The sequence below is a fragment of the Schistocerca gregaria genome, chromosome 2, assembly GCF_023897955.1.
Source record: "Schistocerca gregaria isolate iqSchGreg1 chromosome 2, iqSchGreg1.2, whole genome shotgun sequence".
NCBI classification, from domain to species: domain Eukaryota; kingdom Metazoa; phylum Arthropoda; class Insecta; order Orthoptera; family Acrididae; genus Schistocerca; species Schistocerca gregaria.
In genome coordinates this window covers 142204332-142216788 of record NC_064921.1, presented here as the reverse complement: position 1 = coordinate 142216788, position 12457 = coordinate 142204332, and the positions used below count along the sequence as shown (strand labels likewise).

The window sequence follows — 12457 nt, the reverse complement described above, 5'->3', positions numbered from 1 at the left end:
GAAGTTTACAAAAATATTCGTTTCTGACTGTCCATGCTATGTTCACGACTCGATCTCTGTCTGTTAGAGCCATCCGCTACGGCCGAGCGGTTCTAGGCGCTTCAGTCCGGAACCACGCTGCTGCTACGGCCGCAGGTTCGAATCCTGTCTCGGGCATGGAAGTGTGTGATGTCCTTAGGTTAGTTAGGTTTAATTAGTTGTAAGTCAAGCGGACTGATTACCTCAGATATTAAGTCCAATGGAGCTAAGAGCCATTTGAACCATTTGTCTGTTAGATTTCAGAAATGACTGGCAATGATACTTAAGCGCGCAGGAGAGCGAAGCCAAAGTTACTCTCAAAACGTATCAACTACAAAGATACAAGTATAAGACCACACAAACAAAAACTATAGTAACATTACATGCAAAGCATCATACGTGAGGGAGGTTCGCTACTTGCAGTGTTACATTCTCTGTTCCAGTTTTCTCGTAATCTGTGTTTCACGTTCATACCATGCTGTGCCCCCGAAATGTATGGTACACACTAAGAAATTTCTGCCTCAAATTAAGATGAATGTCTGACACTACAGAGTCCGATAGAATTAAAGGATCACTTTTTTCGAAACGACTCCAATTCCTTCCATCGCGACGTATAAGATTTAAATTTGGCTGAAAGGTAACTGCAACCCTCCTCTGTAACGATACAGGAGTGCGAAGCCCTGTGACGTCAACCTCTGGCTCGCAGACGCATCAAACAGCAACACGTGGACCCATGCGAGATATAACTTCATGAGGTGTAAGTTGGGTTATTGATGTCAGATTAGTACCAAATTTTATCACAAATCTTCCCAACGCCACCGTGGACGTGTCACACTATGGGAAGGTCGTCATAGCCCCTCTCACTCACACTTCACACCTTCTTTTGGAGGTTAGAACGGCGACGCCCAGCGCTGAAATCACGTGGCTTTCTTATGTTTCGCCGAAGAAAACATTTCAGACAACCCGCCGCACAGAAACGACATCAAAAGGCCTCTGGGCGTGGCTTAAAGGGCGTTACTGCAATCACCGCTTAATGTAAGGTGTTTATTCTCATTCATTTTGTGGTCGCGCAACGACTGTTCGTGGTGCAACGAGTAACGACGTTCTTGACAATATTTGATACTTCTGATACCCCACAGACGCTTGAAACCTTCTCTAAAAACATCGTGGACCAGCAACAGCCCTTTGGAGTGCAGTGCAGTCCTACCTTTTGCTGTGGTGTGTAGCCTGGAACTACAATAGACCGTTCAAAAGCATTCAACGAAATTTGAACGCGATTCGAAGCAGCAAAGGAAGCATATGCGTTTTCAGTCCTCCTATTTTCCGCGATCCTGTGGCGTGATCTTGCACGGGTGTGACTCTGACGTTTGCGTGAATAAACGGCGAACGGTCCCCGTAAGAGCCCCAGTTCGGTAACATCCTCAGTGCCACCCACACTTTACAAATGTACCTGAACAGAGAAAACCCGTGAGGAGAGTCCTAGACACCTGCAGATAGGCAACAAAGTGACACATCTCAGTTCTGGCATGCCTACTGGCAGGATGTCTATAAACCACTACGAATTTGTACAGTGTACACTGGAATGGCTTCTACTGAATCAACCTCTCCTAAGTGTTACAATCAGTGCAGCAGAGAACTCATGCTGTAGCTTCCGTGACAAAACATCCACTACTGTCAACAGAACAGTTTATTCAGAATTCCGGCGGTGCGGTTCTAGGCGCTGCAGTCTGGAACCGCGAGACCGCTACGGTCGCAGGTTCGAATCCTGCCTCGGGTATGGATGTGTGTGATGTTCTTAGGTTAGTTAGGTTTAACTAGTTCTAAGTTCTAGAGGACTAATGACCTCAGAAGTTGAGTCCCATAGTGCTCAGAGCCATTTGAACCATTTTCAGAATTGCTGCTAAAAGCAATACGTCATGATTTAGTCACGATCCAGAGAACTCTCTCCGTCAGCCAGCAAGTGTGAGAACACAGTTTGTCAACTGTATAATAATTTAACTTCGACCTTCCAGTGCGTGATGAGAGATACATGTCATGCAGTGAAATTGCATGCACCACCTTCGTACTGAGTATTTTAGTAAGAGCCCTATCCTAGACTTTTCCGTTGAGACGTATTTAGCCCCCAGATTAAAAACATTTCAGTTCTCTTTGTCGATAGGTGAAATCTGTTTATTAAAACATAAATGTAGATTATCAGAGTCTTATGAAATATTAATATCTTCTGTGATCCTGTTCGGCATTCACACTATATTGTTTGACGCAGTCGCAACAAACACAGTTACGTACAAATGGCTCTGAGCAATATGGGACTTAACATGTGAGGTCATCAGTCCCCTAGAACTTTGAACTACTTAAACCTAACTAACCTAAGGACATCACACACATCCACACCCGAGGCAGAATTCCAACCTGCGACCGTAGTAGTCGCGAGGTTCCGGACTGAAGCGCCTGGAACCGGACGGCCACAGTTACGTACACTACCTGACCAACAGCATCTGGACACTCCAAAGTAATACGAAATTGACCACTAGGGGTCATGAGAGGCGGCCGCGACAGTATAAAAGGAGGCGAAGAATATTACGTTGTCAGCAGAGAAGCAGTAATAGCAGACTGGGAGGTCACGACAGCTCACTGACTTCGAATATGAAGTAGTCATTGCATATCACTTGAGTAACAAATCCATCAGGGGCACTTGAACCCACTTAAAGCCGTCCAGGTGGAGTGTTGGTGAGGAGACTGTGACGTGCAAACGTGCAGGAGCAACCACAGCAGAGCGGGCGGACCTCGCGTGGTTATGGGCTGGGACCGTCAGCCATTGCGCACGGTGGGTGTACACAGCGATGTGAAATCAGGGTGAGTTACAAAGTCCTACCAGCTGTCAAGATAGCACAATTACGGTGTGTATGGCGTTAAAAGAAATGCGTTAAATGGTTGAGCACCACCTCATAAGCTCAAGAGACAACAGGGACATCACGGTACAGTGTCAAAGTCCAAAGAATATTCGAACAAAAAAACCGAAGATTTAGCGAAATGAGAGAGCAAAGCAATGGTATATAATGAGAACAATACGAGAATAGAGCGAAGACATAACTGAATGCAGAGCCGCGGCGTGGCTAACTTCATGATAAGTCCGCGAGCTCCAGGACTTTCGAGTGGCTCACCGGGGCGAGACGCCATATAAGCCACACATTTCTGTAGCCTGTGTAAAGAGCTACGCTACTGGACATTTGATGACTCGGAAGGAGTGATTCATACTGACGAATCACGCTATTACCTGTGGCAGTCCGATGTAAGCAATTTGGGTTCGACGAATGCTTTGAGAACATACCTCTCATCATGTGTGGTGCCAGCAGTGAAGTAAGTTACAAGTGACATTTTGGTATGGGACTACTTTCCGTGGTTATATGTTCTCCAGATATTGTGCTTTGCAATACGCTAAATGCGTAAGGACATGAATATATTTTATGGCAATGTGTACTGTGTACAGCAGAGGAACAGTTCGGAGGCCTCGATTGATCAGTATGACGATGCACCCCGTCATGAACAAGCATTTGTGAGGCAATGGTTTGTGCACAATAACACTGATGAAATGGACTCGTCTGCTCAAAGTCAGGACCTGAACCCAATGGAATATATTTTTAATGTTAGATCGACTTCTCACTACACACCATCGTCCTACAGCACCACCTTCTGTGAAATGGGCTCTTGAGGAAGACTCAGCCTACCATTCCACAAACATTCAGATACCTCATTCAAAATGTCCCTAGCAGAGTTCAAACCATGATAAAGGCAAAAAATGGTCGCATCTCATACTGTTCTCCACTCATGCCTGTCTAGATACGTTTGTTCTGATTGTGTTTCTGTAGAGCCAGATTTTTTAAAGACCATTCCACTTTATTTATGGACGGAACATGTTACCTATGACGAAAAATTTTGCTTTGAGGGAGTCAACGTTGATAGAACGCTATGTTCAGACCTTACATGGGGAAATTTATGAGAGTTGTAGTTCTTTTTTAAGAACGTAAACTATTTGGCAAACGAGGCTATAACATTCATGGCTCAATGTCAAACATTCATTCAACAGCACATAACTAAAATGCAACCTAAAACGTCTCAGGATGTTCATTCAAATAACGTCATGTTGACGATCATTAACAGCTTCATTATCAAATGGTAGTTGATACCACAAATATTTTATGGTATCACACACATATAATTAATATAACATTGCTTGTTGTTGTTGTTGTTGTTGTTGTTGTCTTCAGTCCTGAGACTGGTTTGATGCAGCTCTCCATGCTACTCTATCCTGTGCAAGCTGCTTCATCTCCCAGTACCTACTGCAACCTACATCCTTCTGAACCTGCTTAGTGTACTCATCTCTCGGTCTCCCTCTACGATTTTTACCCTCCACGCTGCCCTCCAATGCTAAATTTGTGATCCCTTGATGCCTCAAAACATGTCCTACCAACCGATCCCTTCTTCTAGTCAAGTTGTGCCACAAACTTCTCTTCTCCCCAATCCTATTCAATACCTCCTCATTAGTTACGTGATCTATCCACCTTACCTTCAGTATTCTTCTGTAGCACCACATTTCGAAAGCTTCTATTCTCTTCTTGTCCAAACTAGTTATCGTCCATGTTTCACTTCCATACATGGCTACACTCCAAACAAATACTTTCAGAAACGACTTCCTGATACATAAATCTATATTCGATGTTAACAAATTTCTCTTCTTCAGAAACGCTTTCCTTGCCATTGCCAGTCTACATTTTATATCCTCTCTACTTCGACCATCATCAGTTATTTTACTTCCTAAATAGCAAAACTCCTTTACTACTTTAAGTGTCTCATTTCCTAATCTAATTCCCTCAGCATCACCCGATTTAATTTGACTACATTCCATTATCCTCGTTTTGCTTTTGTTAATGTTCATCTTATATCCTCCTTTCAAGACACTGTCCATTCCGTTCAACTGCTCTTCCAAGTCCTTTGCCGTCTCTGACAGAATTACAATGTCAATGGCGAACCTCAAAGTTTTTACTTCGTCTCCATGAATTTTAATACCTACTCCAAATTTTTCTTTTGTTTCCTTTACTGCTTGCTCAATATACAGATTTAATAACATCGGGGAGAGGCTACAACCCTGTCTCACTCCTTTCCCAACCACTGCTTCCCTTTCATGCCCCTCGACTCTTATTACTGCCATCTGGTTTCTGTACAAATTATAAATAGCCTTTCGCTCCCTGTATTTTACCCCTGCCACCTTTAGAATTTGAAAAAGAGTATTCCAGTCAACATTGTCAAAAGCTTTCTCTAAGTCTACAAATGCTAGAAACGTAGGTTTGCCTTTTCTTAATCTTTCTTCTAAGATAAGTCGTAAGGTCAGTATTGCCTCACGTGTTCCAACATTTCGACGGAATCCAAACTGATCCTCCCCGAGGTCTGCATCTACCAGTTTTTCCATTCGTCTGTAAAGAATTCGCGTTAGTATTTTGCAGCCGTGGCTTATTAAACTGATAGTTCGGTAATTTTCACATCTGTCAGCACCTGCTTTCTTTGGGATTGGAATTATTATATTCTTCTTGAAGTCTGAGGGTATTTCGCCTGTCTCATACATCTTGCTCACCAGCTGGTAGAGTTTTGTCATGACTGGCTCTCCCAAGGCCGTCAGTAGTTCTAATGGAATGTTGTCTACTCCGGGGGCCTTGTTTCGACTCAGGTCTTTCAGTGCTCTGTCAAACTCTTCACGCAGTATCGTATCTCCCATTTCGTCTTCATCTACATCCTCTTCTATTTCCATAATATTGTCCTCAAGTACATCGCACTTGTATAAACCTTCTATATACTCCTTCCACCTTTCTGCCTTCTCTTCTTTGCTTAGAACTGGGCTGCCATCTGAGCTCTTGATATTCATACACGTGGTTCTCTTCTCTCCAAAGGTCTCTTTAATTTTCCTGTAGGCAGTATCTATCTTACCCCTAGTGAGAAGCTTCTACATCCTTACATTTGTCCTCTAGCCATCCCTGCTTAGCCATTTTGCACTCCTGTCGATCTCATTTTTGAGACGTTTGTATTCCTTTTTGCCTGCTTCATTTACTGCATTTTTATATTTTCTCCTTTCATCAATTAAATTCAATATTTCTTCTGTTACCCAAGGATTTCTAGCAACCCTCGTCTTTGTACCTACTTTATCCTCTGCTGCCTTCACTACTACATCCCTCAGAGCTACCCATTCTTCTTCTACTGTATTTCTTTCCCCTATTCCTGTCAATTGTTCCCTTATGCTCTCTCTCAAACTCTGTACAACCTCTGGTTCTTTCAGTTTATCCAGGTCCCATCTCCTTAATTTCCCTCATTTTTGCAGTTTCTTCAGTTTTAATCTACAGGTCATAACCAATAGATTGTGGTCAGAGTCCACATCTGCCCCTGGAAATGTCTTACAACTTAAAACCTGGTTCCTAAATCGCTGTCTTACCATTATATAATCTATCTGATACCTTTTAGTATCTCCAGGGTTCTTCCACGTATACAACCTTCTTTCATGATTCTTAAACCAAGTGTTAGCTATGATTAAGTTGTGCTCTGTGCAAAATTCTACTAGGCGGCTTCCTCTTTCATTTCTTAGCCCCAATCCATATTCACCTACTATGTTTCCTTCTCTCCCTTTTCCTACACTCGAATTCCAGTCACCCATTACTCTTAAATTTTCGTCTCCCTTCACTATCTGAATAATATCTTTTATTTCATCATACATTTCTTCAATTTCTTCGTCATCTGCAGAGCTATTTGGCATATAAACTTGTACAACTGTAGTAGGTGTGGGTTTCGTATCTATCTTGGCCACAATAATGCGTTCACTATGCTGTTTGTAGTAGCTTACCCGCATTCCTATTTTCCTATTCATTATTAAACCTACTCCTGCATTACCCCTATTTGATTTTGTGTTTATAACCCTGTAGTCACCTAACCAGAAGTCTTGTTCCTCCTGCCACCGAACTTCACTAATTCCCACTATATCTAACTTTAACCTATCCATTTCCCTTTTTAAATTTTCTAACCTACCTGCCCGATTAAGGGATCTGACATTCCACGCTCCGATCCGTAGAACGCCAGTTTTCTTTCTCCTGATAACGACATCCTCCTGAGTAGTCCCCGCCCGGAGATCCGAATGGGGGACTATTTTACCTCCGGAATATTTTACCCAAGAGGATGCCATCATCATTTAATCATACAGTAAAGCTGCATGTCCACGGGAAAAATTACGGCTGTAGTTTCCCCTTGCTTTCAGCCGTTCGCAGTACCAGCACAGCAAGGCCGTTTTGGTTAATGTTGCAAGGCCAGATCAGTCAATCATCCAGACTGTTGCCCCTGCAACTACTGAAAATGCTGCTGCCCCTCTTCAGGAACCACACGTTTGCCTGGCCTCTCAACAGATACCCCTCCGTTGTGGTTGCACCTACGGTACAGCCATCTGTATCGCTGAGGCACGCAAGCCTCCCCACCAACGGCAACGTCCATGGTTCATGGGGGGAGGAACATTGCTTATGAAAGCAAAATATTACTTTCTTTGAACATCCGTCTGGGCTGGATCCAGACAGTAAACTTTCTGTGAGCTCTACGTTGTACGTGCATAGCTCATTTTGACTAGCACTTGCCCATGAAACGCAAAGATGAAGGCATTGAGTCCCATTCTGACAGAAAATTTAAATCTGTCAGGTACTGTTGAGGATTATTATGCTTGTTATCTAACTGAAACATGATCTAACTCTTGATTATCTGATGCCAAGAACATTAACAAACTAAAATTTCAGAGGGCATATTGTAGACCACAGGGCTCATGTCAACAGACTACATCATTATATTCTGCTGCAGGTGACAGCATGCAGGTGCCAAGAGATTCCACCTGGCCCTCCTGGACCCACCGAAGGGCCACAACCAACTGGCCCACCTGGTCCACCAACCGGAGGTCCTGACCCTACAGGTCAACCTACTGGAGGTCCTGAACCAACTGGACCACCAGGACCACCAACTGGAGGTCCTGAACCAACAGGTCAGCCTACTGGAGGACCTGAACCAACAGGAGGGCCACAACCAACTGGTGAACCACAGCCTACTGGAGGACCGCAGCCCACTGGACAACCAGAGCGGCCTTATGGGGGACCCAGCAACGGTTTCCTCGGTATCTTCTAATTAAACAGCACCAGAATCTCACCTGAAGCATAACTACAGATCTTCCTTCCTTCCTCTTTGGCCACTTAATTTATTGATTTGGATTTTTACTGTTTCTGTTATTTCTCATTAAATTAGCAATGAAAACGTTTTTGTTTAGTTGTTTTGTATTACTGTGACACTGATTGATTCATATCAGGAATGTCTCAGATCAAATCACTGGGAGCAGCTATTGGCATAAAATGTTCGCTGGAAGAATGGATATCATGCACTAAGAAATGGGGAAACACTAACTACCAGCATTTCAAATTCTTTATGTTGTCATAAAAACAGTCTGGACACCAGAACGTCTAGATGAAGAAGCGCCTGCATTCCTACCTTACTACCTACAAGGCTAATTCAATCTAATTCCAATGTGTATTCGTCCTTACTGTTCCCTGTTGTCCTAGGAAGAAGGTGTTGTAGTTATGAGTTGCAAGTAATGAGTTGTTTAGCTATTCTTATGCCTATTCTGTGGTTTGTATAGAGTATGCCTCAGTCTCTTCCAACTTAATTTAGTCGCTAAAATCTAAGGTTAAGCGCAAGTGTTCTGAACAGCAACTGCTAAACTGACAGAGCTGATTTGCTCGAATCCTATCTCTCTTATAATCCCTCCTTCTAAAATGTTCTGTGCTACTGTATTTCAAACAATATTTAAAAACCTCTGAGAGCGAACAAGTTAACACAGTAAACAGAAGATTTCCTTAACTTGTATTTGTCCAAGCATACGAAGACTCATTATAAATAATGTAGGAAGAAACAGAGTCCAACTTTTACTACAGTAACAAGCATGAGTCTTTCTAAACTAAAACATGAACGATGGAGCCAGAGCTGTGACTAGGCAGCGTCTGCACAGCATCAAGTACAGAAGAAGCTTCAAGAGCGAAGGCATATGGGTTCCGCCAACCGTCACATAACGTGGCAGTAGGGAGCGCTCATGGTACGGAGCCGCTGGAAGCGTGGCCCAGTGGACGTGCCGAATCCTGCATGATATCTATCAGGTCCAATGGAAACTTCCGATTCCACTGTCAACTTTGATGCCCACGGAATAGTATCTATATGTGATACCATAGTTTATTCTCATCACCGGCTGACAAGAGTACTGTTTTCAGCTGTTAATAATGGTTATCACCTCCATAACAAATAATAATTCGTATGGTTGCAAAGCATTAACCTGGCGTAATATACTGTAACGTCCTCCTTTTTTTGGATAAAATCGTTGTCTGTTGCACTGGCATAACGAGGACCAGGTAATTCGTCCCCATAAGTCAACGTACTGTTGCTAGTGATATATGGCATCTGACAAGCCCATTTCAGGATATACTGGGGATTATCTATGAATAGTCAGCCTTTCTTTCATTTAGTACACAGGCCATGTTGGCATTATCATATCAAAAAAAAGCCATCCTTGTAACGGGTGAACTGCATGCGCCTCAAGATCTTCCGCGTTTACACGGGATACTCCTAACTCCTACACACAATACTGTGTAATATCACACTTCGACAGCTCACTGCAAGATGGACCATAGCTGAGGCAAGGTAGCGATCCTTCGAGGACGGCAATTCTTGGTCATAGGCACACATTTCAGTCCTTAGTCACTCGTTATTGGATCATCTGGATTAATAATTTGTGCTTGGAAACTGATTAGTCTACGAACATTAAAGCAACTGGACATAACACATTGACCTTCATCGGCCTCCATTTTACCAGTCACATTTCCGTGCTGCTCGGCTGGCATTTGACCGAACAGGCAATGATAGCTGTGTTCTTTCAATCTTACTGGTCCTCACAAACGCACATCTGTGAGCCACGTATACTTGCACAACCGACTGCAGTGTCACTAGTTTGCACGTTGCACAGAAGCACTATGAAAAACAACGTACTCCATGATAGAGAGAATCGATTCACTTTTCCTTGGATTGTTTCTTTACTGTGTTTCTACGTCTACATCTACATCTACATACAAATTTCGCAATCAACCATATGGTGCGCGGTGGAGAGTACTCGTACCACTACTAGTCATTTCCGGTGTTACTCCCAATCAGAGCGAAGGAAAAACAACCGTCTACATGCGTCCGAGAGAGGCGTAATCTCTCTAATCGTGTCTTCGTCGTCCTAACACGAAATGTATGTTGGTGGCTGTAGAGGCTTCCTACAATGAGCCACAATTCCCGGTTTTCTAAATTTTCTCAATTATGCAGCTCCAAAAGAACATAGCCTTATCTCCCGCTGATTCCCATTTTACTTTTCGAACCATCTCCATAATACTTGCATGTTGTTAAAAACTACAGGTGACAGATTAGCAGCCTGCCTCAGGGCCGGTTCTATGACTTCCCTTAATTCGACCATCTGAGGATGGAAAATAGTCTAACAGTACTCAACAACTGGTCGCACTAGCGTGTTACATGTTCGTCCCTTTACAGATTAACCACGCTTTCCTAAAATTCTGCCAATGAAGTGAAATCGTCCATCCGCCTTCCCTACTACAGTCCTTACATGTTCGTCACATTTTATACTGCTTTGTAACGTTACGCCCAGATATTATTTGATCGACGTGATTCTGTCAAGCAGGACACCACTAATGCTGTATCCGATTATTATGGATTCGTATGTCCTATTCATGTGCTTTAACTTGCCTTTTCTACATTTAGAGTTAGCTGCCATTCATCACACCAACTATAAATTTTGTCTAGGTCATCTTGTATTCTCCCACAGTCACTCAAAGACGACACGTTCCCACACACCACATCATCATCAACAAACAGTTCCAGAATGCTGCTTACTGTGTCTTCCAGGTCATTTACCCATACAGAAAATAACAGCGGTTCTATCACACTGTCCTTGGTCACTCCTAACGATACCCTTATCTCTGATGAAACTCCTGGATTCTATTACTTAAGAAGTCGTCGAGTCACTCACATACCTGGGAAACTATTCCTTGTTCATTCGTTAACATTTGGCAGTGTGGCACCGTGTCAAGTGCTCTACGAAAATCAGGAGATATGGAATTCGACTGTTGCTCTTCATCTATGGTTCACTGCCTCTCATGTGAGGAAGGAGCTACAGTTCCCTCTTGTGTTTGAGTTTATATATTGTAACTTTGTCACTTGTAGATAGTGAATGGAGCTATGGACCTTAGAAACTGGACTGCCAAGTGGAGAAATCGGAACATTTTCGATATATTCTTCTGAGTTCACTAGAGGCGAGACAGCAGCAAAGATAACCAGAAACATTTGCGCTATGTTTGGGAATAATACAATTGGACAGAGAACGGCCTGAAAATGGTTTTCTCGTTTTAGGGAGGACCGTTTTGACATTATTGACTCTCCACGTTCAGGATGACCATCGCGGTAAGACGAAGATCGTTTAAACGCATTAATTCACAATGATGCACGTCAGTGTACTCAAGAACTGGCAAGTATGATGAACTCTGATCGGAATGGTTGAGTCCAAACAAAACTGCAACTTCCTGCGCAAAATCCTGGTCACGCCCACAAAATACAATGTTATGTATGTAATGGAACAGCGACGGTATAGTGGACCATGAGTTGCTTCCCCAAGATGTAACCATCATTGCTGACATTTATTATCAGCAAGTGAGACGCCACGCAGACGCAGTCCAAGGTGAACGCCCAGGAAGACTGCATGAAGTAAAGCTACTCCATAATTACGCTCGCCTGCATTCTACGAGACCAATAAAAAACGCTATTCTGGGTTGGGAAGTCATTCTGCACCCATCTTATTCACCTTATCTCGTGACCTCAGGTGTTCTCATGTTCCGCTCTTCATTGAAAAATCTTCAAGAAATTCCCTTTCTGGATCGAAATGCACTCTAACGTGACCAGTTCTTCGTCTGAAAACCACGGGATATCTTCAGACGTGAAATCGAGAAGCCACCCAAGCGCCAGCAGAATGATGTAAATACTGAAGGAGAATGTGTTCTTGATGCCTAACGTATCTGTCATGAGTATCTGTTGTATTTATCAAACTTACGGAAAAACGGTACGAACTTATGCACCGACATAATATATTCGAAATGAGAATACGTTCAAGGATACTGCACGCTGACGCTGAAGCTGAAAAGACGAGCCTATCCTCGACTCGAGGTGGTGCAGTTTAGACAAAATTTGCCATTCCTGCGGTTTCTGTAAAAGAGAGAAAGATATATTACCAGTCTTGTTGATTGGTCCTAGCTGGTGTAACCTGAAAAAGAGAAAGACACACTCTGTT

The 12457-nt window shown here is 43.1% G+C and overlaps 2 protein-coding genes across 3 annotated transcripts in view; one reads left to right on the top strand and one right to left on the bottom strand.

Moving 5' to 3' along the window:
- Positions 1–12457, bottom strand: part of LOC126336538 (proline-rich protein 2-like) — a 479405-nt gene that overhangs the window by 348467 nt on the left and 118481 nt on the right. The window lies entirely within an intron of this gene.
- The window catches only part of LOC126336537 (proline-rich protein 2-like), a 41737-nt gene that overhangs the window by 7875 nt on the left and 21405 nt on the right, over positions 1–12457 (top strand). The window contains exon 2 of one of the 2 annotated variants that reach the window (XM_050000351.1): positions 7891–8338. The exons of the other annotated variant lie outside the window; for it this stretch is intronic. Within the exon in view, the coding sequence (XP_049856308.1) occupies positions 7891–8208 (318 nt within the window). The 3' untranslated portion in view covers positions 8209–8338. Of the gene's footprint in view, positions 1–7890; positions 8339–12457 lie in introns of those variants that run through there. 2 annotated transcript variants of the gene reach the window in all.